The 27561-nt window shown below is 38.1% G+C and overlaps 2 protein-coding genes across 3 annotated transcripts in view; one reads left to right on the top strand and one right to left on the bottom strand.

The window, feature by feature from the left end:
• CCZ1 (CCZ1 homolog, vacuolar protein trafficking and biogenesis associated) overlaps window positions 1-27561 on the top strand; it is a 189154-nt gene that overhangs the window by 88716 nt on the left and 72877 nt on the right. The window lies entirely within an intron of this gene.
• Window positions 1-27561, bottom strand: part of CYTH3 (cytohesin 3) — a 46295-nt gene that overhangs the window by 11227 nt on the left and 7507 nt on the right. The window contains exons 1-7 of one of the 2 annotated variants that reach the window (XM_069870596.1): window positions 26589-26643; window positions 11668-11750; window positions 11037-11101; window positions 9972-10038; window positions 6020-6138; window positions 2239-2319; window positions 87-199 (exon numbers count right to left, since the gene is read on the bottom strand). In XM_069870596.1, the coding sequence (XP_069726697.1) occupies window positions 87-199; window positions 2239-2319; window positions 6020-6138; window positions 9972-10038; window positions 11037-11101; window positions 11668-11750; window positions 26589-26628 (568 nt within the window). In that variant the 5' untranslated portion in view covers window positions 26629-26643. Of the gene's footprint in view, window positions 1-86; window positions 200-2238; window positions 2320-6019; window positions 6139-9971; window positions 10039-11036; window positions 11102-11667; window positions 11751-26588; window positions 26644-27561 lie in introns of those variants that run through there. The other variant, XM_069870597.1, reaches the window with a different exon arrangement.

The following is a 27561-nucleotide window of genomic DNA, read 5'->3' as shown; positions in this document are numbered from 1 at the left end:
TCTAAACTGGCCATCACCTCCTGCATCAGATGTAGAATATATATGATCCAAATACACACACACACTTAAGAACTACTGAGACTAACCTGTAGACTGGAAGACTCCTGGATTACAAAGGCAATAGCGTGAAGCAAAAGCTTCCATCATGCGGTCAATTTTTTGAGCCTCTCCTGGTAGCCTGAAGCTCCACAGAAACTGCCTGCAGAAGGGAATAATAGTTGTTAGACTCGTTCTGATATTTATACATTAAGTATATATTACTAATAATCAGAAACAAACCAAAAAGTCAGCAATGTCTATATAAAGTGTCCTAGAAATATGTTCTCAATCTCTCAACACACAAATCAGGAGCTATCATAAAGCAACATGCACAGATGGCTAGCCCAGTAATTCAGCCAGCAACACTGCATGCTATCAGGCAACATAATATGGCAGTTCATATTCTGAGACTCTTTCCTTTTTCCAGACTAGTAAACAATTTTCTGTATGCATCCCATTTTTGCCATGAGAATGCTATGGGGAAACAATCAGTTCAATCATCCCTGGATTTCCTGGCTACTAAAAGCAATGAACTCTCAGCTAGACTTTACTTACAAAAGGCACATTACATAAAATATTTCTGGTAGGGGAGAGAAGCAAGGAATATAAAACCACTTAACATCTTTACTTGAACTCATCAAAGCCATTTAAAAAACAGAAGAAACAACAAGAAAACCTCCAGTGCTTAGAGAGGTGCTGCCTGTCTAGTTTAAGTGCATCCTATGAGAAGTGGACCCAGATCTTAAAAGTAAAGGCTCATGATATTCCCTCAGAAATTTTGTAATATATGCGGGAGATCTACACGCCTGTTTAGTAGCATGAATTGAAACAGTTTTTACATTCGTAACTTACTATTTCTACATACAGGTACACTGGAATGCATACAGGACAGAAGTCTTTGCAAATCCACTTTTGGCACACTGTGGTGCTAAAAAGCTCCCGTGAACTTAATCACTTATTCCTTTCTTTCTTAGCAAAAGAATTATCTTAATCAAAACAGGATCTAAACCAGCAAAGTTACATGCTCTGCCATGCAAAACAAGTTGTCCATATTCCCTGTATGCTGGGTGCCAATAAAATAGCATTTATTCCTGTCTTCATCAATTTTCGTTTTAGGACGTTATATGATAGTGTCACAGGCCATCTTTAGTTTGTCAGCTCCATATACTGTCTTTTACTCACCTCATACAAGGTTCCAACCCAGATCACGAATTTTGTAAGCTACCAAAATACAAACATTTAATAGTAGTAGCTGCTAAGGGAGAATAAAGTTAAACCTAATGTTAAACTGGATAAAAGAGATAGGAATATGAAGCTTCCAGACAAGCTTCAGCAGCCAGAGAAAAATCTTCCTTAGCTCAAGCCTCAGGCAGCTCAAGTTATCATCACCACATCATTCAACCATAGCAAAGCTGTTCTGACTCCACATCACAAGGCACTGCACCAGAGACAAAGATCACACGGACATTTCTATTTATCTGATGTCAGGAGGGAGTCACTCGTGTCAATCAAAATGGTGAAACTGTCTCAAGTCAGCTTAATTTGCTAGATGTATTACAGATTTCCACCAAGACAAGAAGGGGCTTCACAAGGTCACTGTATGCTGGCATCCCAGAGAAACCACGTCAACTGTTCGCTCAGCAAGGGAAAAAAGTATACTCCAAGATATTACACTACTTTTTTCCACAATACACTCTGAGAAAAACAGAAGGATATTAATTGATTCAAAGTTTACCTCTTTGTAATTGAACATAATAACCTATTATGGTTATCAGGATTTCCCCGTCCCTGCCCAGAAGAACAAGTTGAGGTGGGAAGATAGGAAAGAAAAGACAGTAGCCAAGAAAATTATTTATTTGCTTAGGTAAAGAGGTTGGTTTTTACATATGTCTGTACCAAGATATAAAACAGGATCTTCAAACGTTCACGTATGATAAGCACACCAAGAATTATGGCTATATTTTAGTTGTTTGTATCTGTCTGAGACAATTAAAATTTTCATCTCCAAAGACAGCACACACACAAGCAGCTGGAAGGGTTAAAAGAGAGCTGCCTCAGCTAATTTGCACAGTAATGCATATAATCCTGCTGAGCTGTACATCAGCCTTCTGACAAATAAATCAACAGTGACTCATATGAACGTGCAATTTGATAAAGGAAGCTGAGGTCAAAAAAAGCTGAGGTCAAAAATTTACTCACCTTAAGGCTTGTACGAGATTGAGATCAGCGAACTCATGGAGTTCAACAAAAGCCTGAAGAACTTTAATATTAAATTCATCTCTGCAAAAAGACAAAATTGGAAAAGACAATTACAAATCTGAACTTTACAGGCTTGTTAATCATCTCTATTTGCTTCCGAGAATAAACAAAGAAATAAATGACCATATTGATCAAGTAATCAGAAATAGTTCACACATTTGAGAGGTATTTTAATATTTAACACTAATATTTGCCCATTTTTTGCTGGTATTAAAAAAGTAGCCTAGCAAATGTCAGTACATTTGGAATTGATTTTAGCACTGCTTATTTAAATAACTGGAAGATGGCCTGGCCATTCTTTGCTTCACATTTCTTATTACTGCACCTACCTCAATATGGTATGATACCCGATAAATTCATCCAGTAAAAAGTCTTTTGAAGACATTGTGTCGTGAACTCTTACAACAATCATTAATGTAAAACTAATTTCTTTTGCTGTACAACACATGAAAAACACTATCCCATATTTTCCTCCAAGAAAATATTAAAGCAGTATATTCATTTATGCACAAAGATGAGGAACAGATATGCTTCAAACCTAAGATCAGCTTTTTAAAAGAGCTACTTGGTATGTGGTATTTCTTACTCCAGTCTCAAAAATCGTTACAATGAAAGTTTACTAGAACCAGAACAGGTTTGGAACAGGCTTCCTTTCACCTGTCTTTTATATTGCTATGTAAATCAGGAGCCAAATTATGCTTTGTTTGATACAAACGTGTTCAAATGCAACAGCATCACTTAAAGGTTAATGAACACAGAACTATTTGGATGCAGACAGAATTTAGTCTACGCCATCACCGAGTTCGTATGCCAGAAGCGTAAAGGTTTATAATCCTCAACGTGTGCTTTAAATACATCACCAAGACAGAATGTTGCCCATCAGCCTCCACCCAAAAATAGAAAGGTGTGCACCCACCAAGAATTATCTGTTGCATTACTAACTGCATAGTCAGACTAAGCTGTAACTTGCACAAGGAAATACTTTACACCAAACCATTCATTCATGAGGCTGTCCCCATACTGTTTACAAAAAACACATCAGCTCTGACAAGCAAAACAAAGCAACTCATGTGCAATTCAACTGCGCGACTGCTTTTCAGTGCAGTGAAATGCAGCAGCACAGCAGCAGAATAAAAGAGAGCACTCAATACAGGTACTTTGTTACTCTAAGCCAAATACTGATTTTGTTTTTATATGTACATAAAGCTGCAGTAATTCGGAACAAATACTAACTTTACACTCTAATTTTCACTCATCTAGGTTTTAATGTAGACTGGATTAATGGCGATGCTTGCACTGGGTACAGCTCCAAACACACGAGCCAAATATCATGAAAGGTCAAGGAAGCCACTTAAAAAAAAAAAGCGAAGACTTATCCACATATAAAGAAAGCTTAAATCTTTCATAGGATGTAATTAATCCCTTATTTATTGTACATTTTTAGGTATTATCTTGTTCCATTTTACCATTCACTTTTTCTAGTTTGCTGAGTGCTATAACACTACAAAAATTAATAATTTAAAATATAACTTATGGCAGAAAGTTATACAAATATTTCATTCTGTTGATTACCCTGGTCTTGCCTTCAGCTATATTTAGCTAGAATGCAGAATTAATTTACGATGGGCCCCAAGAGGCAGTGGCAAAGATAAAGTCCTCAGACTCCAAATGCCTTGATAAAAGATAGTACATAACTCAACAAAAACTTATCTATACTATGCTCTGCCACGTGTATAGCACAGATCACTTAATAGCCCATTTCTGAGGGAGTCACAAAAGCAAAACTAGCAGCTTAAAGCCACCTCCAATCCTGTGTTCAGCTTCGGGCCCCTCATTTCAAGAAGGAGGTTGAAGGGCTGGAGCGCGACAGAGAAGGACACTGAAGGGCAGAGAAGGTGAATGAAGATGGGGAAGGGTCTGGAGCTCAAGTGTTATGAGGAGCAGCTGAGGGAACTGGAGTTGTTCAGTCTGGAGGAGGCTAAAGGGAGACCTTACTGTCCTCTACAACTACCTGAAAAGAGGTTGTAGCGAAGCGAGTGCTGGATTCTTCTCCCAAGCAACAAGGGGTAGGATGAGAGGAAACGGCCTCAGGCTGTGCCAGGGCAGTTTTAGATTGGATATTATGAAATATTACTTGAAGGAAAGGGTCATCAAGCACTGGCACAGCTGCCCAGGGAAGTGGTGGAGTCACCATCCCTGGAGGTGTTTAAAAGACAAGGATGTGTTCCTTAGGGGCGTGGGTCAGTGGTAAGCCTGGCAGTGTTGGGTTCATGGTTGGACTGGTTAATCTTAGAGGTCCTTTCCTACCTGAGCGATTCTGTGATTCACCTCCGCCCTTTCTTACTAATTCATATAAGCAGGGAAAAAAAAAGATAGAAATACCATTTGCTTTCTCATTATCATATAATATTACACCTTTCATAGAAATGAAGAAATACGCAAAAAAAAAAAAGTAGGCTGACTGGATAAATTAAATAAAAGCTCCTTTTAAAGCAAAAAATAATTTAAAATTTCTTTTTTACTTCAACACCTCCTTAAAATGCATAGGTTGCTTCTGCTCTTCGGCAAAAAAGGAGCAGTATGTTGATTTTTTTTCCCTTCTAAGATTTTTATTATCCAGTTGAAAGGTTTATACAAAATTTTCTGATCAAATTTGCCATTCGTCATGACCACTACATTCGCCACTATTTAAGCCTTGAAAAAATGCAGAAGATACAATCAAATTGTGTATTTATCTGTATACATAATCAAAACATTAAGAAAGGTTCCCCTGTATTTTCAGACTGGACCACAGTGCTGCCCAGCAGCATCCACACTCGGGATGCAAAAGAATGAGCAATAAATTTTCATAAATAAATGTTCATATTACAGTGAAACTTTGATTAAGCTATTAAAGTCAGGAGGAGATTGCTGAGCACAAACTAAGCTGTTGATGCTGTAAATAGATTGCGGATGCCTCAAAAGGGATCTGCCAGAACATATCACCACAGGAGTATATCCTAAATGAGTCAACTTTTAAACCTCCATAACTGGCGTCTGAACCGGCACATGTGCAAGCACGTAGATACACGTACTCCAACCCACTCCTCCCTTCTGCCTCTTTCTCCTGCATTTTTCAAAATCAATTCCTGGGTTGCACAGCAATGGAAGCAATCTGCATTTTGTCTGGGTTTTGCAACAGTATGCATAAATATGCATAACGTGTTTATTGTAGTAGGATTGATAAGAACACGGTGTGGCTGCCGCTTGAGATGCCTGCTTACTCATGGGAAGACTGCAGGGAAGAAGACAACACTAAAACCTGTTTGTAACCACTCTCCCAGGAACTACCCATTTTAATAAGTAACTTCTTTGCTATCCAATTATTAGTGATTGTACATCACTCCTCGTATTGCAACAGTTCCGGTAACTCTTGATACTGAGCCCAGACAACTCTCAGACATACCAGAAGCTTAAATTCTGCACTGTAGCCAAATTTAAGGGTGTTTTCTCAAAACAGTAAGTTACAATGAATTAAATATTATTCCACATCGTGCCCATTTAAAAAGAACAACAACCTAACAGAACAAAAAAGCCATGACAATAACATAAATAGTTTTACTGCCTGCTGCAGCTTTTATAGATCTCAGTTGTAGAATAGCTGTCACGCACCCTGTGCAGGGGAAAACACTTAAGTATACTTTGTGAAGTCAAGAACAAAGTTTCAGTATTTTTACTTTACCTTTCACCAAGGTAATCTCCAATTACCGTTTTATTTAATCCTTCCCCTTTATAAAGGAACTGTGCAATGTCTTCTGCGGTGTTTTGCAGGAGGTCATTTTCTATCAGAAACTGTATTCCCTAGAACAGCAATTCCAGATGAAAAGGAATGTTACGTTTCCTTCCACAAGCATTTATATAAATACTGCTTACAGTATTTTGTATTAATAAACCGACACAGACACGTACACAGCACATTAAGAATTACATTAGCCCACAGAGGTTTTTTTTTTAATGAAATGGTAAACAAATGTTTTTCAGTTAGATAAGCAATATTTAGTACTTGTTTAAAGACTAAAAAGAGAACACATTTTTAAGGCTAGAGGTACTAGGTGGCAGTTTGAATCCCACAGCAACAGAAATATCAAATATTAATTGAATAATGATTCCATGTTGTTCTTGGGAGTTAATGTGCAAGTTGGCCTGTTCACAGTATTGCATAAATGTCTGCAGTGACATAATCTCTAAAATCACATAATGAAGAGGTATGTAGGAATAACTTAATTATCACCATAACACAAAAAAAGCATCTGTTATAATCTACAAACTGCAACCCAATACATCAAGCCACTACTGGCAGTCATGGCTGAAGACTGAAACCAGTTTAAAAGTGTTTATGCTGACGCTGGAATTATCAGTGACTTCTGGTTGTGCTGGTGCTAAACTATTCACAAAGGACTTGAACTAGACTATTCACAAGGGACTGTTCACAAACCAGTCAAGCTTCTACCACAGAGCTTCTATCAAAGCCAGGAGGAGAGTCTTACCCTGTCCCTCAGTGGACTCCTATGCCTCCATAAATTACTGGCCCTATAACTGGACACTCTAGGGATGCCCAGAGAGCTTTCTGCAAAGCGGTAAAGAAAGGAGACTGAGAATTATATAAAGATTATGTAAAGGATGGAAGGGAGGTTATTCCAACACTCAGCAGGTCATGAAGAGATAGCACTCTTTTTCCACACCACACCCCCAAAGATGTTGTTTGGATTCCTAATATGTACAGAAAAGTTTAATAAATCATTCCAAATCGTTCCTACTAGAGTATATCATAATTTCAGAAATATTACAAGTTTTTCAGTTTCTGCAGATGGACTATATTTTTCTTTCATTTCATTGCAACTGGGAAAGCTTCCATGATGTTTTGATATAGCATAAGAGACCCTGCACTAACATTCAAAGAAGTACGGCATGAAGCTTTTTTAAAAAAATGAGCCCGGAATGTCATTCTCTCAAAAAAAATGTATTGTCATCTGAAAACTTCATTTAATTGACAAGCTGGTATTCCAACTCTGACAATTTAATATTTTTATAAGTCATTTCAGAACAGACATGATTTTCTTGCATAGAATATATCCCTTTTATCTTGAAGCAGAAATTGCTGAGCTCCCTTCAAAAAACCAAAATCCTTCAAAAAAGCAAAATCCTTCAAAGATTATTTGAAAACTATTGGTACAAAAAATCATTTGACTATGAAACATGATATTTTTTCCAATACCAAGTCATTCAAAAAGCTTTCTTAGCCCTGTCAACCAACAGAGAACTAACTTTCTAGCAAATACCTGAAACAGCACTTGCCGATTCCCTTATTCAACATCTGGATCATATTATTCACGCTTACAGTAAACAGACTGACTGAATAGTTTTTAAAATGTCGTACAAGTTACTAAAAAAGATAATGGACTTGACTAGAAGCATGGAAAACAAATTGCCATGCATAGAAGCAGATACTTTAACATACTGAGAAATAAATTTCACATTCCTGTATCTGGTATTTTTCCTGTTTTTTGGGTTGTGGGTTTGGTTTTTTTTTTTTAATTCTTTAGATGTTAAAAAGAGAAGTCAAATAGACAGGAAAAGGCATCTGTCTGGGACAACAGCTCCAGCATCTGAAGTAAATGATAAAATAGGTCAGCCAAATCCCCATCAACTCCTACGCTACCTCATGTCTTGATGCAAATTTTCTTTTTCTAGACAGAGAGGAGTCTGAAAACAGCTGTACTAGTTTGGCTTCCTCACACAGAAGTCATGGTTACAGAAATATTCAATATTCACTACAAATATTGTATAGGTTTTCTTTAAGTAAATGCAATTAATTGTTAAGTGTTAAGAAGACTTTACCTTTATAGCCCTTCCCACAGTAGCTGACCACATCCAAGCAGCGAGTTACGTGATCTTACATCACGTAACTGTGTTAACACAGCTATTTTGAATGAGGACTTTCTGGGTGGGGGCAAGGAGAATTGCTCTACATATAGGCTACAGACTAGAAAACGTAAAGGTCTTCAAATAATAATAGTAAAAGAAAACAACCTCACTGTGTTCCCCCTAATATGAAAACACCAGAACTCTTATTTGGTTTTAAAGAAAATTTGTGGGATTTGGTGTATGCACGATTGCCCCAGTTCTTTCAGTTTCCTAACTCCATAGATCATATTGCCTCCCATTTATGAATTAAAAATATACTTTTTGCAATGACCCCAAGTTAACTCTCAGCATTAGAAGGATGTGTGTTTTAGCTGCCTGTAATTTAGAGTAGCAGCTGCAAACAAGGAGACCTACCAGCTAGGGCAGGCCACCACTGATTCATAGGCATTATTAAGAAATTACTACTGTAAGTATGTTTACCACATTTAAATTATGCTACAGTAGTAATGTGGCCACAGCAGCTATTTATAGAAATCATTTCACCCAACAGGAAAGTAAAGAAAGAATGGTGAACATTGGAATGAAAGCATCTGATATCATCCTGTGACTTTGCCACAAACTTCTAGGATGTGAATGATCTGGAGGACAACAGCAAGCAATGAAGATATTTGGAGGGATTTTGCCTCCAGCAGAACTGGTTAGACAGTCACCAAATTGGAAAATAAAAGGCCTGGTCAGAAGCTAAAAAAGGGTTCAATATCTCAAAGCACTTCAGTGCTTCTGGTAAATTGAAAACAGCCTGAAGAATAGCAGCCACTGCTATACTTGGAACATTACAGAAAAGCCACCAAAATGTCACTGAATTCAATACAATTGGAAAGAAAACATGTCAGGAACTAACACAGAAAAACAAACGCTAAACGTTTCCCACGAAGACCTTCAAGAAGACTTCACAAATTCAAAACGGAATCTCAATTTCAAACAACAGAAGGCAGTAAAACAAAGCAAGGAAGATGTAAAATGAAAAGTAAAGGCTAAAGGTCAAATATGTCAAAGCGGGTCTTTTAAATATTTCAGGGGAGGCCTGTAAGAGCATGTGCAGGTCTCTGAATTTTCCAGGGAAAAAACCTCAATTATTCAAGAAAAGTAGAGGCACTCCAGAGAACTGAACTCCTTTCCTTCTTGGCTAAATGCACAGTAGTCTTGGAAACTGTTGTTTGTACGTGTCATATAGGTTCACATAGATATGTATATATATTTCTACAAACCTACAGATGTTCAGACACGCCTTTTTCACAAACAGAATTTAGATATGCAAATGTAAAGGACTATATAAGAACAAAGGAAAAAAACATGTTAAAGGTATTTTGGAAGAAACAGAAATAGGTCATAAAAAAATGTAAGGCCTCACTAAGAACCAAATATAAAAATATTTTTGGAATTATATTTGACACATCAAGATAGAACACCTCTATCAAGTACAAATAATCTTCCTGCAATCCAGCTCAATCAATACTTGGCATATTTGATTGCTGATAAATAACCTCTGTTATAAAAGAAGGTTTGCTTAAGAAAAAAGCGCACAACTGGCAAACGACTAGACGACTGTTTCTAATGTAACCCTCTGCTCAACCTGTGAGAGGATATACAAATACAGCCTGTAAACTTATATTATCAGAAAAGTTTTCTTAAGAAAACATGACTGCAGTTGTCATAGATCATATTAGAAGCAAGAACTTGATTCCTGACAGTTCAAAAAAATTCTCTACCTTCTTAGGGTCCATGTTGAATTTCTTCCTTCCCATGGCTATTTGCTTATTTCTTTGTGTAGTTTTGCTACACACGGAGAAAAAAAAAGAAGAAACAAGCAGTTATCAGTTGCTCTTTTACAAAAACAACAACTTCTGGATGAGCTTCTTTCCATTTGTATTTTGGCTGCTTTTGTGTTTTCTATTACAAAACAAAGACATTCATTTTTTATAACAGGGAAATTATGTTACTATTTTCAACACCTTCAAGTGATTGCAGCTTCAGAAAACTAGGAGGTCTGACACAAAAAAAAAAGATACTATACCTATAGCTCAGGAACCAAGAGGAGAGACAAAGGAATGGTTATCAAACATATTCTAACCTGTCACAGCGAGACCAGGCTCAACTCTATCACTTCAACAAGTAGGCCTGTGTTCAAATAGAAACATTTTCTTGCCCTCAGTCAGAAAATGTTGGTGTGCGTCAGCCCACAATGCTTCACCTCTGAAGCAGTTTTTAGCTAATAAAAAACGTCACCGCACTTGAGCACCCACCCTATTCACCAAACCTGGCTCCCTGCAATTTCTACCCCTTTTCAAAGATCAAGTCAAGTCAATGCTCAAAGGAACCCATTTTTTCAGTCAGCAGAAGATGTGAAAGCAAAACCAACAGAGATCCTCAACAACCTTTCAGAAAATGATCGGCAGAATTGCTTTGAACATTGGCAGCATCATATGCAGCTGTATATCAACTCAGACGGTAACTATTTTGAAGGTGATTGTAGCTGACTTTCTTAATTTTTTAAATACAAAGAATTAGAGGCTCAGTCTCAGTTTTTCCGTGTTGAACCTCATATATCATTATCAATTGGACTGTCTAAAATATTACATTCTATCCAACATATTCTCTATCTAAACAAATGGCACATCTGAACAGGATAAAGTTAGGCTTTAGAGACTTTATAACAGACTGAATAAAGCTGATCTAATGTTTGTTTAGCATGATAAAGCTATTTTTATTTGCCATTCCTGGTGAATCTGTTCCTGGGTCTTACTGAATCATGTCCTCATGTTAGCATTACTTACCTTTCTTCTACACTAGTCAGATTATCAATTTCCGTCATGACCTCAGCAATTTCAAATTTTAATCTCTGCCAAAAGAAGGAAGGACAATATGTTAACCTACACTAACGCACTTTCTGAAATCGATTTTATATTAATATGATCAATTAGGTTTTATTTTCTAATATTTGCTAGTCACCTGAAGAAAAGTGATGAATCCTACGACTTCCTGAGATATTTAGCTTAAAGATTTTACCACAAGTGCATGCCTGCTAAACACATGGATCTCAGCTCCCAGCGTGTGCTTATGTCAGAGCATCAAGGCCAAACTGCCATCACGGATTTTGGTGCAAGATTTCTTTACCTGGACTTCTCACTCACTCTTATCCTGTATGCAAATCTGCTGTTAATGAGTTCTTGATTACACAAATCAAATATGTACATATACACATATTGTGTCATATAAATACAGACGTTACCACTTTTAAAAGCATACAAACAATGCAGAAATCCTATCCATTATTAGCAGTATTTAGCTTAAGCCATTTATGTGCTTTTAAAACCAATATCTGGAATTCACACCTAGGCATGCAATTTACTGTAACTTAATCTACAGAAGCAGCCTTCTAAAGACCTTTACAGACAAATCACTTACCTCAATATCATCAATCAGTTCTTTTTTCCTGCGACGAATATTTAAAAGCTCTTCTCTTTCTTCCATGGAGAGGTCATCAGGTACTGAAACAGAACAGTAATTGACACTCTTTTAGCATCTGCAAAAATACCTCACTGCAGGAAACCAAATAAACTTGAATGAGAAATGCAAGTCTAGATGAACCTGAGGGCTTTTTTTTTTTTTTTTAACTGGGATCATTTTCATAAAAAGAAAACCCAGAACACAAACCTGATTTATTGGAGTTCTACTTTATAAAATAATAAGTAACGTAATTGAGTGAGTGACTACAGACAGACTCTACCCTTCAAAGGAGAGCCAGACAATCAAAGGAAACTTGTTCTCATATAATATATGGTAAGATTTGGCTCCACAACTTAATTGCCAAATTAAAATCTGATATAATTCCAATTATTTCAATAACAGATGAAAATTCTTCATATCAATAAATTATGACTCAAAAGACATGACTAACTCTCAGGGAACAAAAACCAGCCTCTTACCCTGAAGTCTCTGCCCAACAACCAGCAAACCTTAAAAGTTATTTGCACAAACCCCCTGCTTTTCTTGAGCAATTATTTCCCCTGGCAGGAAACTTCTTTGGGCAAAGATTACTCTTACTCACTTGTACAGCACTAGACAATCACAAATATTCACCTCCTTTGCAATGATCCTCTAATAACAGTTTTAATGCTACACGCTTTCCTTCTAGCTCAGTGAAATGGAACAACAAAAATAATTCAGACATTTAAATAGCTCTGTCTCAACAGCAACACAAAAGACACACAGAGCCATTTGGGATGGTCAAAGCTGCTTCTTTATGTCATATCCCTGTGTACCAACAGGACTGCAAGCAAAGGTTCAGCTCAAGAGATTTTTAAAGACACTTTTGAAACACAGACTCTGTTCAGATCCTAATAATGAAATATATTGATTATTTTCAACATCCAGTGGTTAAGTTCCTTTTTTTTTTTTAGGATTAGAATCATAACATAAAACCCAAATGGCAACAGACCTTGTTAGACATAAAGTAATTACGGTAAATTATCTCATTTAAGTACTCCAGATACAAACATGATTAAATTACTTCCCGTTTAGGAAATGACAGCTTTCTGCTGAACAAATCCCAGACTTCAACATGTTTACCTGCTTTTTCCCTTCATCTCATCAGAAATCTAAAAATTCCTTGCATGCAAATACCAGTAAGATTTTTTCCACATCAGATCTTTGTCTGACATATATTCTCTAAAATACTAACCTGCCAAAGCTCCAAAGATTATGCCTATACACACACTATGTATATACACATACCACAAATATTCCAATCAGTTAGTGAAGGAATAACAATTAAAAAAAATTAAGATTGTTACTCCTTTACATTACCATGCAGTGAAAGCTCCTAGGGATGGGTTTGGAATATCTAGAACAAGTGAAATTGCTCTTTGGAATCAACACAAATCGTGACAGTTTACTATGCTCAAGCAACCCACGAAAAAAAGAAATCAAACACCTCAATCCTTTCCCACAGCACCCAAAGCCTATCTGCTGCCTTTTTTCCCCTTTCCTCTATTCAGTCACAGCAGAGACACAACCCTCACAGTGTAATTAATGATGCTATTAGACAAAAAGGAAATAAACTAAAGGGAGTCAGATTGCCTCTTGCATTAGGAAATAACATCAAGTAACTACGTGCCAGATGCAAGACAAGAAGAGTCTGGAAAGGAGGATTCTGCACTTGGGAGAGCACTTGGAAGACAGCACTTAGAGAAAACTGCACAGTAATGCCACATCTTTAATTGAGAGTATTAATATCAGAGCCAAAAGTTTCCAGTATCTTATGTTTTGATAAAAGAACCAGGATAGAACCGAGCAGGGGTTACAGTAACGCTCCGTTTCGCTCCGCACAGGAGGCATCATAGAGCATGTTTTACCGATTTGTTCAGTAAGACAAATTTTCTAGCTGTCCTCTCTGAGTTATTTCCAAGGTTTTTGTCTTTCACCAATTCTAAACACAAAGTAGACAGGATGGGAGGAGTTAGCATCAACATTTAAATACTAAACAAGAACAAAAGCATTTCAGTATCGTGAACAAACTGCGCTGCAGCATGCTTACAGGCTATCTTCTAATCTTTAGATAAACACAATACACTACTGTAAGTCATTTGTGTGAAAACCTTTTAGCTTAGAGGGAGAGCGTTTCCTTTTTCTAAAGCTTCAGAGCAGAAAGTCAACACGCCTACTGCTATTTTATTTAAGAAGAAAGTTGTTCAAAGTACAAATTATATTCTCGGCCAAGTAGTAAGAGATGAAAATATAAAACCATATATGCTGCTACTAATACTACTCGTACCATTAGAAAAGAAATAAGAAAAAAATGTAATTTATTCTAATTGATGTCTCTCTGCTCAGCTACTGTAACCGATCTAAATGTACTTATCTTAATTTCCTGTAAACAAACACTTTTTGGAACACACATTTCACTTAAAGGTAATAAATATGTTACAAATAAAACAGAACAAACCCCAAGCTGTAGCTCATCACAGAAATCAGAGTGTTGTCCTGCAGCTGTGATGTCAGTAGAGGAAATTTATTTTACAAAGTGACACCACACTCTCACAGTATCCAAAAGAAGCATTAGACTAGAACTCTGACATTTATGAAGACACAAGAAGCATTCCTGAGCAAGAAACAAAAAAGTAAAAGTCTTTTCCAGATTGAGAAAGAACTGCAACAGATCAACTTGCAAAAGAAGTCCCTCAGGACAGTGAAAATCAGCAGCAAATCCCGTAACAGGAGACAGAAATCTGGTGCTTACCAAGTCAATACCCCTAATATCATCACCTTTTTCAGTAGCAAAAATTAAATCCTTTCCAGCACTCCAATCTCCAATGGTATCACATGAACCAAAACTCCTGTGTTTATATTTCTTTTTACTTCCTAGCCTTTCAATCAGTGGTAACTGGCCAAGGTGTAAAGCAACCTCACCCCACCACTTAAACCGACTTCAGAGTTCGCTCTCTCAGGCAGAGACAGTGAAACAATCCATGGCCAGTAGAAAGCAAACACCCAACAATACCTAACAACAGACAAAACACTGATTCTGTAACTCCACTTATGTAGCAATAACTCCTCGACTCTTATTGCTCAACTTACTTTTTAGTTTCATGAAAATAAATATTTTCCTTCTTCCGCGTCAGCCCCAAATTGGTGGTCTCAAGTATTTCCAATCCAAGCAAAGAACAATTAGTTGGAATTTATTTTTGCTGCAACTGAAACATTTTGAAAGTGTAAAGATATTTACACAATGCAAGGCTTAAAACTAAACAAACCTACCCTCGCCCATACACAGAATGAATAGACATGTTTCTTCTGGCCTTTAAAAATACACATTCATCTCTGAGAACAAATCTGATTGCCTCGGGACATTTGCCTCAACGGATATTCTCAGGCTATTCTCTCTTCTTTTCCCCCTACACGCTCTCCCCCCCCTATTTTTTTTTAAACTTAATTATTGGAACACTTTCCAGCTTTCAGAAGAGATGCGTAAACAAAGCTGTGACCACTTGTGGCTATTAAAAATTCCACAAATGTTTTTGTAGGAGGACATCCTTCTGAATGGAATTATTTCACAGTGTAAAAACAAACTGTATCTGCATTAAATTCAATAAGTACATCTAGCTGGATTTGGTTGCTTCCTTCTTTTAACTCCCTTGCTGCACTAACCTCTTCTATCTAGTCACTGCCAAACATATCCTAGCGTAGGAGCGATCGTTGCCATTAAGAGGGGAAGTAATCCCGTACACAATATCTTTTCACATACAAAAACTACCAGTTTGTGGTGTGAAGAATTTAGGACCGAGTCCATGGCTTGCAGAGTCATTTTGGGATTTGAGTCACGAGGGACACTGTGGCCAGAAAACACATTAGTGACCAAACCCAGAAGAGAACCTCAAACACATCCATGTTCTCATCCAGTTGTTGGAAGACACACGGCTACAAGATGTTCCTGAAAACATTTTTCACTCTAGGATAAGGAGATGCTTTACAGGCAAGTGATAGTTAAGATATTGTCCTTTTGAGCTTCTAATAAGTGGAGGAGAAAAAGCCTTACAGTATTAATCCTAATACCACACAAAAATATGTTTTCAGGAATTTAGAGGAAACGGTTTCCCTCTGACATGGCCCATTAAATCTTTCTTTTTTTTTTCCACTTCTACTACAAGGCAGGTTTAATTATACCAGTGATTCATGCTCATAATGAATTTTTTTTTCACATGACAAAACCAAAAAAGCATAAAAAAAAGTGCAAGTATGAAATACAATTTTGGTCAATACAGAAAAGAAATAGCAGGGTAACAGCCAAGTGTGAAATCCTTAAATCAAACATTATGATAGGAATGGTTGGACTCGATGATCCGGTGGGTCTCTTCCAACCTGGTTATTCTATGATTCTATGATTATTTATTATAATCCATAAGAATTACTTCAAATAAGGTCAGATTACGGTTTTGTCCTGGTCAGAAATAGCCATGTATAATTTAATTAGTGTTAACATCCCTAGTGAAGCAGAAAGTACACAGTTCAAAAATTGTGCAAAATCAGGGTCCAGATAACACTACTTGGAGAAGGAAAAAAATCCAATCTGGGCATTTTAGTCCCCAAAACCATTTTGGTTCAGCTGTCACACACAGTACCTGCAAACTCCTGCCTGTAACACACAAACCACAGCAAATGCATTTCTTGAAGCTGACAGAGCAGCAGTGTGCAGCGAATGACTGCGGCATATGTATCCTTACAAGCTGTGCATGTAGATAACATGAGCAACAACAGCTGTGAGGTGGAAGAAAAGAGCATAAAGGCTCCTCATAGCTCTCGCATGAGCTGCTAACCTTTGCTGCTAGCTATGAGTTGCCCTTCTAAACGGCACTGAAGCAAAAATAGCTACTTCACAACAGCTTTCAGCCTTCACCTTGCTACACAGATATACCCACAGAAAGAACTGGAGAGACCTATATCTTGCTTTTTAGTTCCTAATTACTCCATTGACACAGATACTTGCCATTTGAAAGCAGTGTGTGTTTAAGTTAATGAGTATTTCTTTATTACTCTCCACCCTCTGCTATGTTTATGAACAGGCCACGACTTCATTTTGTTTACGTCCTTTACACCTTATATTCAATAAAGTATTTTATTTCATCATTTTGATGTATTTCCATTATGAAATCAAGTGTTTTGCAACAACAAAGTAAAAGAACCACCTTCAAGCAAATAAAGGAGCATTACCTATGGAGAAAGAAGACAAACTCCACTGGGATCAGCTCTGAGCCAGATTTCACAGGTCGTGAGTTGGTACCAGCTCCTCAAAGTCCCTGCATTGCTTTGCCACTTGCTGCTCCTGATTATACAATCCCACCTGGATCCTGTTTTATCAGGGTTTGTTTCTTGCCAGTTTAACAGGCCAAAAGGTTCCACTGAGGGACCACAGAATTGCCAAGTCAACCCCCCAGATGCAGCAGGAAGGTCCAGGAGCAGCTGAGCTCAGCCCTGAACGCCCACCCTGACAGGGAGCAGTCTCTAAACCCTAGAAGTAGTTCAACCTGATATTAAAAATAGATAAGCATGGATTTCCTTTCAGGAATATTTTTCTTTTGAAGTCACTCTACTCTCGCTTCAAGATCAGAAGATGCTTCTAGGCCAACTTTTCCTTTTAAAATATGTAAATACAAATTATTGAATATGAAAAGAAAGCTGAGTTTAATTTAACATTCTAAGACTCTTACCCAAATACATTAATACTTGCATTAATAATACAAAGTGTTAAAATATGCATGACCGTGTGTCCTGGTTTCGGCTGGGACAGAGTTAATTTTCTTCCTAGTAGCTGGTATAGTGCTGTGCTTTGGATTTAGTGAGAGATCGATGTCGATAACACACTGATGTTTGAGCTGCCGCTAAGCAGTGCTTACACTAAATCAAGGACTTTTCAGCATCTAGAAGGGACGTGCAGAAGAAACTGGCAGGGGGCACAGCCAGAATAGCTGACCCAAACTGGCCAGAGGGCTATTCCATACCCTCTGGCATCATTCTCAGCAAATAAACCAGAAGGAGTTGGCCAGCAAGTGGTAATCGCTGCTCGGGGACTAGCCAGGCACCAGTCAGCGGGCAGCAAGCAACTGTTTTTCATTTACATCACTTGTTTTTCTTGGGCTTTATTGATCCCTTTTGTTATTTCCGTTTTTATTACAGTTTTTTAATTATAGTTATTCTTATTTTATTTAAATCATCAAACCGCCTCTATCTCAACCCACAGGTTTTCTCACTTTTACCCTTCTGATTCTCTCCCCCATCCCACCGAGGGGCTGGAGGGGCGGCTGTGTGGTGCTCAGTTGCCAGCCGTGGTTAAACCATGACACCATGCACATTTAAGTAGTACAGAATGATTTTATGGTAGCTAATGTGGAAATTATAGAGGGAGATATTGCCCACACCGTAGTGATATGTGTTTCAGAGAGGGTTATGGACAGATTAACACAGATACTGGAAATCCTATCCAAGAAAACATGTGCCTTCATTAGCATCAGTTACCAATTACAGTTCAAGAAATCTGATGAATCAGTATTCTGATTACAGGGTTATAGCTGTACACTGTCACATGTCGTCATAACATTACACCCTTCCTTCAACAGGGAAAGCAGTAACATTGAAATAGTGTGGGACAAATCTAATACTTCGTGGTGCCAAGCGCCCTACATAAAAATGCACAGTCTCGCACTGTTCTACTGTTTTAGGGACAGTGGTGCTTTTATATTGCCATAAAATTTTCTTACCTGGCTTTCAGCTTTTTAACAAAAACAACTGCATCTGATTTCTTTTCCCCCACGGCAAAAAAAACGGGGAGGGGGAAACAGAATCAGCTTTGTGTGGAACACAACCAGTATAAATACAGATATTACACTTCCAAAAAGAAGAGGTCTCAAGCCTTTTCTTTACACTGCATCAGACCAACAAAACACTGCTGAACAGAATCCAGCGATCCCCCCGTACGTACGCTGCAAGGCAGTCTCACAGATAAATAATTTGGGAGAACTCAGAACTAGTTTTCTTCCTACGGAGCACTCGTGCGCAGAACTGGACAAACAAGTAGGCAGGGTACTTCGTGCTACAGCTGAAATCAAATCTCTAATATTTGCATCTGAAAGCCTTTCCTTATACTATATTACATTACAGTAAGCATTAATATAAAATTCGGTCTTTATAAAGTAAAAGGCCGCAAATTCTGAATTTCTTTTGTACACTTTCATAGCACAGTCCTGGTCACAAGAAATTTTAGCACCCCAGAGCAAGAGAATGATCCAGCAATAAAGCCTGGAGAGACAAATGATAGCAAATAACGTATCCACTTGCAAGAACAACTGGCACTTTTTAAGTGGGAGTCTTGGGAAGGAAATCAGGGTTCAGTCTTATCTAAGAGGCGAAAGAAACAGGTCACCATGCCAAGTATGCACAGCATAACGAAGTGACACTTTGAATAGCACATATTTAATTGAAACCCTTCATTCAGTACAGCATGAAGAAAAGGCAGCAGAGGAGCAGTAGATTTTGCTTTCCTGCTGCAGGAAAAGAAAATTCTGAAATTAAAATGTGTAGACAGAGTAGCTTTCCAAGAGTAAGATCTAAGCCACAGAACAAAAGCAGCATGTACCTTTTAATTTGGGGCACTTATCGTTTTGCCTGATAAAAATGTAGCATGTTACTACACAGAATCACACAAAGAACGGGATGGAAAGGGGCTGGATGGTCTCACAGCTAATCTTAGGACAATGCAGTTCGCTTCATACCAAACCTACAGGCAATGCTGACTAATTAAAAACTACTTCAGTTCTAAGCAACTGCAAGATGACAAAACTTCAGGTAAGTGAATTTAACAAATCTCCACTGAGTCTTCAGCAGACTGATGTGATGCTATATGATATGAAGCCATTATCTAGTTCAAATCTAGATCAGGAAAGTGGCAAGGAATACTGGGTATTCCCTTTCCATGGGAAATGGTCAGCATGGAACTACCTCCTTTCGCCAATCCAGATGGCTTTCAGCTCCAGGATCCAAGCATCTTGGACCAAGGATAGGACTACTTCTGAAAGCAGAGACAACTTCATCACCTCTGTGGTGAGGAAGAAGCAAGCAAGACCACATTGAGCCCTTCAACTTTTGGATGGTTACTAGAAGGAAAAAGAAAATTGTGACACATTTCAGCTTTGCCCTTACAAACCGTCTGTGTTTCCCACAGCATCCTCAGTTACTGGGAAGAGGCAATGTCTAGGTGGCATGCACCTACATTTTTTTCCTAGTATAGACCCTGGAAAATAGATTCGAAAAGCAAATACAGCAGAATAGTAGCAGACATTCCTGTCAGATCCATTTCGAGTAGCAGCATGGAAAATTGAGAGGAATGTCACTGAGCAGCTGCAGGGGGGTCCCAGAGCCCAGCCCCTGCAGCCACCCGCCAGCAATACCCTTGAATCCCGCTTAAGATTCAGGCACAGCTCATCAGACCTACAGTGTTCCCAGCAAAATATATGGGGCCCAGACAGTCTTCCTGTCAGAGATTTCCAGTAACATCTACTCTGGGCAATATGGGAGCTGCTCGCTTTACCTCACTCATTAGTGGAGAGTATTAGCCAGTTCCTTAGGATTGCCAGCTGTTTCCGACGCACACAAATCTCATTTTCAGAAAAAGCAAGGCAAAGTTCATCTTCCCCCTTCCCCCATCGCTGCCTGACACAACTCTGGAGTTAGATTTCAGAGGCAGTATTTATTGCAGAAGATTTCTATTTATTCATTTTCCAAGATCAGTTGCACACTGAAGGAGGTGGAGCAACTGCTGGATTTGAAAGCAACCTTCCTTCTCTGAAAAAGGCCTCCAAAAGGCAGCTACACAGCACCATCCAGGACTGCTCATCTACCAGACAACTGCTCAAGTACCATTTACCTTTCCCCAAAATAAGACAAATTTCAGGATGCACGATGTTGTGCACAACGTGACACCTGATGCTGCACAAGCCGTCAAAGTCCCTCTGGTTTCCACCAAATAAGCAACCCTGATACCTGCTATGGAAAACACTGAGTACCTGGTAAGAAAAACCGTAGGGGTAATACAATATTTTGCTTCTTGGCCATCTCAGGCTTGGATTGCTCTAGCTACGTGCTGCAACATCAACAGGCCCATTGGCCGCATGTCCTGGAGACAGACAGTGCACTAAGAGAGGTCAGGAATTTATTCACAGATTTGTTAGCGAAGGAGTCGTAAGGCTTAGTTTAAGACTGTAAAGCATTTTCAGATTCCTCAGAAAAGCGTATATTTAACTTCCGTGAATTGTTGGTTGCCATCACACCCCGAAACAATTAGACTGACAGGTCACAACCAGATATAAAAGAGCTTTTTATCTGGTCCACTGATAAGAGGTTTGCTGGTTGGACGCACTCACTGTAAGGTTAAACCCCTGGTCTCCCATTCTTTGCTTGGCAAAAGACCATCAGTAGTTCATACCAAATCTAGCTCAACATACATCCACAACAGAGCACATTCAGCATATGCTCCAATCCTTGTAAGTACAGACATAAGCTCTATGTTACAAAAAGAAAGATTTTTCATACTCCAAGGAGACCTTCTGGCATTCTGATCAAACATTCATTTGAATAAACACATTCTTTCTACTTAAACTTCCCCTAACAGCTTCAGCCAGAGCTGCTAAAATATTACATTGCCTTTCTAAGCTGTTTTTTCTGCCCTGTATTGGCAAAACCACTGCATTCCTTCCAGAGATCAGTGAAAAATAATCTGAACATATAATCTTTTGTACTTTATTTTCAAATAATTTAATCTTTTTTTTTCTCAGCTGCATACTTAACAGGAAAAAAAATCCTATCCCTAAAACTCCAAAGACCTAAGCAATTTAGTTTTGTAACTCTCAATGTCTCTGACTTACAGCATATAAAATGCAGCATTTTCCCTGGAAATGAATACAGATTTAAAAACTTCAAGCAACTAACTGGCATTCAATCCTCAAACTCTTTAAATCCAACAGCTCCTGCTGCTCCTACTAATAAAATTTCTCTCTCAGATTTCCACTTCAACCTGCCACGCTCCAATAAGAAACATTTTTGTTGACTGCAGAACAACCAAGTGGGACCAAACGCTTTAGTTCTGCTACCCCTCAACATGACACAAAAGGTCACAATAAAACATATCGCTTCCTAAATGAGTAAAACATAGAGCAAATCACATTTTTCTGCCTACACATACCAGCTCCACAGACAATGTGGTTGCATGCAGCCTCTGCTGAAGTTCACCTCCAAAGAGTTAGTCCCCTCTTCAGAGTAGAGCTCTACCTGGCACGAGCTCTCACTGTACAAACTCTGAATAAGGCTGAAAAAAGTCTGCCTTGCATTAACCTGCTTGTTGCCATCCTAAACTTGCCTTAGAGCAACCAGAAATTCCAGGCTGTAACTTCTGTTAAAGAGTCTGCGGCAACAGCCACTGCAGCTCTGCTGACGCACCCCGTGCAATAACGAGTGAGAAAACTTGTTCATGCAGTTTAGAGCTGGACAATCCTGCAGGGAGTACAACACACCTGAGAATACCATTCAAAGAGAAACTATTGCTATAAGTATTTCTCAACCAGTGAGAGAAGTAGTTGGTAGTAACAGTGGTGGCACTACTAGACATAGATGTTTGTCACCCAACAATCATCTAATCCTGACAGCCTACACCTAGACAGGCTGCACATTTTGATCCTTTAAAGAAAAAAAGACACAAAAATCTATTTTACAAGTTTGTAATCAGGCTGTTACATTAGACCTGACTGCAAGTATTTTATCATTAAAGTTTACAACTGTTAAGACAAATGGAAGCATCTAATTTTCTTTTTCCTGAATTGTTTAAAAGTTGTACCTTAAAAAAAGAAGTCTTATCATGCATCAAAGAACCTCAAGCAAAATTAATTACAAACTATTAATACAAGTCTAGGCATCCTGCATTTTCCTAGCGAAGAATTTAGGAAAATAAAATCTTACCATACGTTTTCCATTTTAAATGCCAGACTGGTCAGTAACAAAATCTAAAAATATTTCCTACTGATTTAATGATGACATGCTCTCACTAAGTACTGCCGCACGTAGCTTTGCACGGCACACATAACGTGCTCATGTGAAATAGATGACATAGTTTCCATAAGAATTAGGAGCGATGGAAAATGACAACTTATATAGACCCACAGAATATAATCACGACATTGTTCATTAATGCCTGCCACCACTGTTAACTCTATCCCAGAAAGTCTCAAGAGGAAGCTAGATATAGTAGCAGAAGCTCATGAACTTCCAGCTGCAAGAGGGTGGGAGGGAAAGGAAGCAGACTGATTAATTGAACAGATTTATTGTATGCACATATTCTAAGTTAAAACCCTCTATCTACTACAACATAAATTTTTTTTGAGTCGTTTGACTGTTCACAATTCAAGTACAGGAAAACGCTATCAGGCTAACATTTGTTTGTTCAGCAGGAAACCCTTTCTTCAAAACGTAAAACAAGGTAGTGAAAAGCCAAAACTTTGCTAGACTTGTCATACTATTATTTCTCAAGTGTGAGAAGGACCTTCTGATGTTCTCCCAACACGTTAGAAAAATCAGCTCTTAAAGTCCATATGAGCTCCAGAGAAAAATACAACACAGTAACAGTTGAAATGCAGCATTCTCTCTCAAAGATGCAAGATGTTATCTACTACTTCCTTCAATTTAGCTGGCAGATTTTATTCTCAAGCTACAAATACTTTCTGAATTTTTCTTGATCATGAATACGGTCAAAACATCTTAAAGCAGATGTCATCATCTACTTAATTGAGCAGAAGAAGAAACGCATGATAAGTTAAAAAAAAAAAAAAGAAATAAATTGGTTGCAGGATTACAAAACACATTGATCTTGAATTAATTCAGTCACCATGCAAACAGTATTGACAGTTACTGTAAATATCTGCAGCAGCCCTGCCACCTAAACAGAATTTCCTCATCACTGGCATCGGTGACCACATCCAAGAACTCCATTGCTATGTGGACATCATAAATATTTTCGCATTGCCACTGATTTGTGTTAGAAGCCTTTTGCCTTCAAAGCACACTGTCCACATTTCATTTCCACTCTGAAGCCACAGATCAGCTCCGACTGCCTCAGGAAGGAAAATGTTGTTGCTGTGGGGCAAAATGCCAAGCTGTCCAGCAGCCAACACATCAACCACAAATCTTCCTCGTTCACCACCACCACCAAAAAAAAAGAATTACTATCAACAAGCAATTAAGGTGCATGGAAAAGAACACACTAACACTGTCCAGGATTATGCTGAAGACAGTAGTTATGTTTTAAAATTCCTTTCACTGTCACTAGTAACGCTAATAACATATAGTATTTCAAGATAGCTCTTCCAGTCAATTAGGACTTAAAATTTGTATAATATTGTTACAAAACTTATTCAATTAGACTAGCATAATTACAAGCAGTAATGACATTCAAAATGAAAGCCTGAGTAATAGTAAGAGAATTCTGAAATTCAGGTAGCCATCTGGTGGACTCCATCAGCAAGTTAAGTTTGGAAGGAAGATTTGGAAAGGAAGCAGGTACTAAAAGGACAGTGAATTTCTACACTGGCATCACTGGTCTCAAGTAACAAAGGAACAGGACGAGTGCCTACAATTATAAAGAAACTTGACAAATACAACCTTTTTAATGGGGAAAAAAACCAAACTACTTTGAAAGAAAAAAATATGCATGATTTTGATCATCACGTATTCTCACCACTCTGCATACCTGCTGCATTGCCCAATACACTCCTTATTGTAGCATTACATATTGCACCAATAAAAAGAGTAAACAATTTTAACTAAAATCTTGTAGTATTAATGAGAAACTGGTACCTTCTTCCATAAGCAATCTAAAAGAACAGTCACCTTCCCATTCCAGTCGGCTAACTCCATTTCTGTTCAAAAAAACAACCCAAAATACTTCAAGTCTACAGCAAAATCCAAAGGCTTTTAAGTATTTCAGGATGGGATTTATGGCAGAGTTCTGAAATGGATACTCCTAGTTCCTGTTGCTTCTACTGGAATATTTTTATAGGGAGTCACTTTTTTCCCACCCTACCCTTTTCCTTTACTGAATTTCCACACAATAACTTAGATTTGACCATCACCGGACATCTGAACAACAATAAAAAGCATTACAGCTGGATCCTGTATTAGTCCCAGCTGCATGAGATCTTTGGCTGCCTTCAGAAAACAAGACAGCCAATAGGAACACAGTAGAAGAACTTCTTTGAGCAACTTACCTTTGAATAAATTGTTTTTCCATATGCTACTACAATTTTACCCCTCAATGCAAACTTAAGTTATTCTTCCTACCTTTCATCCCTTTTCTAAAAAAAAAAAAAAAAAAATAATAATTTTTGAAGTCCTTCCTCAAAAACCTTTACTACAACATGCCAGAAAATAATCATCTCCATATGGTCTTTCAAGTCTAACATACCACAATGGATACATCTGCCAAGTCCACCCACTCACAGGCTCCATAAACTTTAAGAGCATTCTTTGTATTTAAATTGGATTATCAATTGCACCCAACCATCCCCATTCATAAAACGGCACTTTTTCAGGTTTACAACACAGGTAGAGGACACAAAAGGGAAGTAAGTTTTCAGAAAAATAAGAAAAATAGCACCATGCACACTGTTTTCTTTGGATACCAGTGAATTCACAGCACAAGGACTTAAGTCTCCTTTTTGTTTGCTCTTATAAAATATCACCTAATCTTTTAAAACATTCATGGGATACTGTGTCATTTATTGGTACAAGACCAAGACCAAACACTGCAGTCCTTCCAACTTACATTGCACAAAATGAGAGTGAAGAGAGATGTATTTTGATTTAAAAAAAAAAAAAAAATCAGTGGGGGTGGGGAAGCTTCCTCTCAGATATGTAAAAGAAGAAAGTTACTATATTTAATGCACAAAAATCCACTTCCTATAGCCAAGAAAATAATCAACTCCATGTGCTCCGTTTATCTGTCCTTGCTAAAACATCTACAGCAACCTGAAATGTCACAAGCCTCAAAAAGGCTGACTTCATGTAATACACAAAAGATAGGCTTGTAGAGCCAGCCTGAGATTTCCCAGATTACAGAATTAATCAGCAACATCAACATGAAGAACAAACTAGTCACATACCTGAAACCTTCTAATCTCAACCTTCTAATCTCTCCCTTCTGTGACCGCAAACGATATCACGGTCGCGTCTCTCAGCCTTGCCTCTGAGCAGCCCTGGCTACAAGCTTCCATTTCCACTTCGGAAACAAGTTTCTATACAAGCTGCAACTCTGGAATAGCAGATGATAAGAGATGATGGGAAAACAAGCTCAGATGTTGTCCTTGTTCCCAGATGAATGCTGGATGCTGCTTCAAAACATTGGAAGTATGTGATATCAGTAAAAAGGGTTGTACAAGAGGTAAAAACTGACTTGCAGAACAGCGTTACATAACAATAAAAGTTCCATAAAATAAAAAAATTTACTTTTGAGACTATAAATATACACTTCTATAATGCAGACTAGCATTTCTGTGATGGATGCCACATGCAAAATGAGTTTTCTCTAAGTAGTATATACTGGGGTTATAGAATGCAAGACTAAACCAAGGATGACCTCAGCCTGATAGAAGCTCTTGAAGACGTACTCCTGAAATATTAAGAGTTCATTTGAGGTGGGTCCCAAGCAGAACCCTTTCAGTAAAAAGAAAACATTTAAAAAATTAGAAAAAAAGTAAAGGAAGAACCACAAAGCAACATGTAGAAGTACATTCACCTACCCCATGCAATAAAGTCCACAGATCCATTACAACAGATCATGAACCTGCACAGTTTGCACAGAGCATCCCCTGTGTGGGCAACGAGAAACAGCTGAGCACTTCACATGCACAAGAAAGGGGTCAGGTCCATCTGGTCTTCTCAAGAAGGACTCAGAACGGTCCTATGCAGGACCAGCTCCCTTGTCCTGCACACGTTTAGGAGTTTCATGGTCAGAAAATGCATTTAACTCACAAGGTTTTTCCCAAGGAACAGAGTTTCTCTGTAACAAAGCCACCATCTCTTCTTGCAGCCACTTGGGTTAACCTCAACTTCCTGGGAAAACTTTCCTCCACATCCCCTAGCAGGCCAGTTATGAGAAACAAAAACATGCAGCAGCTTTACAAATTCAAAATCGTATTTGCAAGTGGTCAAAGTTGTACTCAGACGGAGTACAAGCTTGGTGGGAAAATTCCTCCTTGGTGCTTAGAGTGACTAGGCAGGAAGTTCATTAGTCCACACTTACATGAGCAAGAGGGGAAAAAATAAAAGTATGCGGAATCTGACTACTGAATCTAAGAAATACTGCTTCAAGCAACAATAATTCCTTATTTTCTAACAGCCAATGCAATTACAAATGTCCCCTTTGACAATTTCCCCTCTCTTGTAGTAAGGCAACAAGATCTGTTTGTGTCAGAATTTGACCCTACAGACAACAGCGCCCATGAGCTAAACAAGGATCTTATTAAGGAACATGAGAGCTACAGTGCATGAAAGCAAAAATGGATCTCTGGGATACTTGGAATTAAATAACAAAACAACCTGTATGGTATTCTGCAATATGAACCAGAGTGTAAAAAAAAAAAAAGAAGAAAATATACATCTCCATGCTGGTAACTACATTGACTATTAAAGAGGTGGTTGTATAAAACCGTAGAGTTGACTCACTAAACAATTACATCTCACAACTCCTCATAGACAAAACAGCAAGAGGCA

The sequence above is a fragment of the Phaenicophaeus curvirostris genome, chromosome 16, assembly GCF_032191515.1.
Source record: "Phaenicophaeus curvirostris isolate KB17595 chromosome 16, BPBGC_Pcur_1.0, whole genome shotgun sequence".
NCBI lineage: Eukaryota > Metazoa > Chordata > Aves > Cuculiformes > Cuculidae > Phaenicophaeus > Phaenicophaeus curvirostris.
The sequence above is the reverse complement of the archived record's forward strand: the minus strand, read 5'-3'. Positions and strand labels throughout refer to the sequence as shown.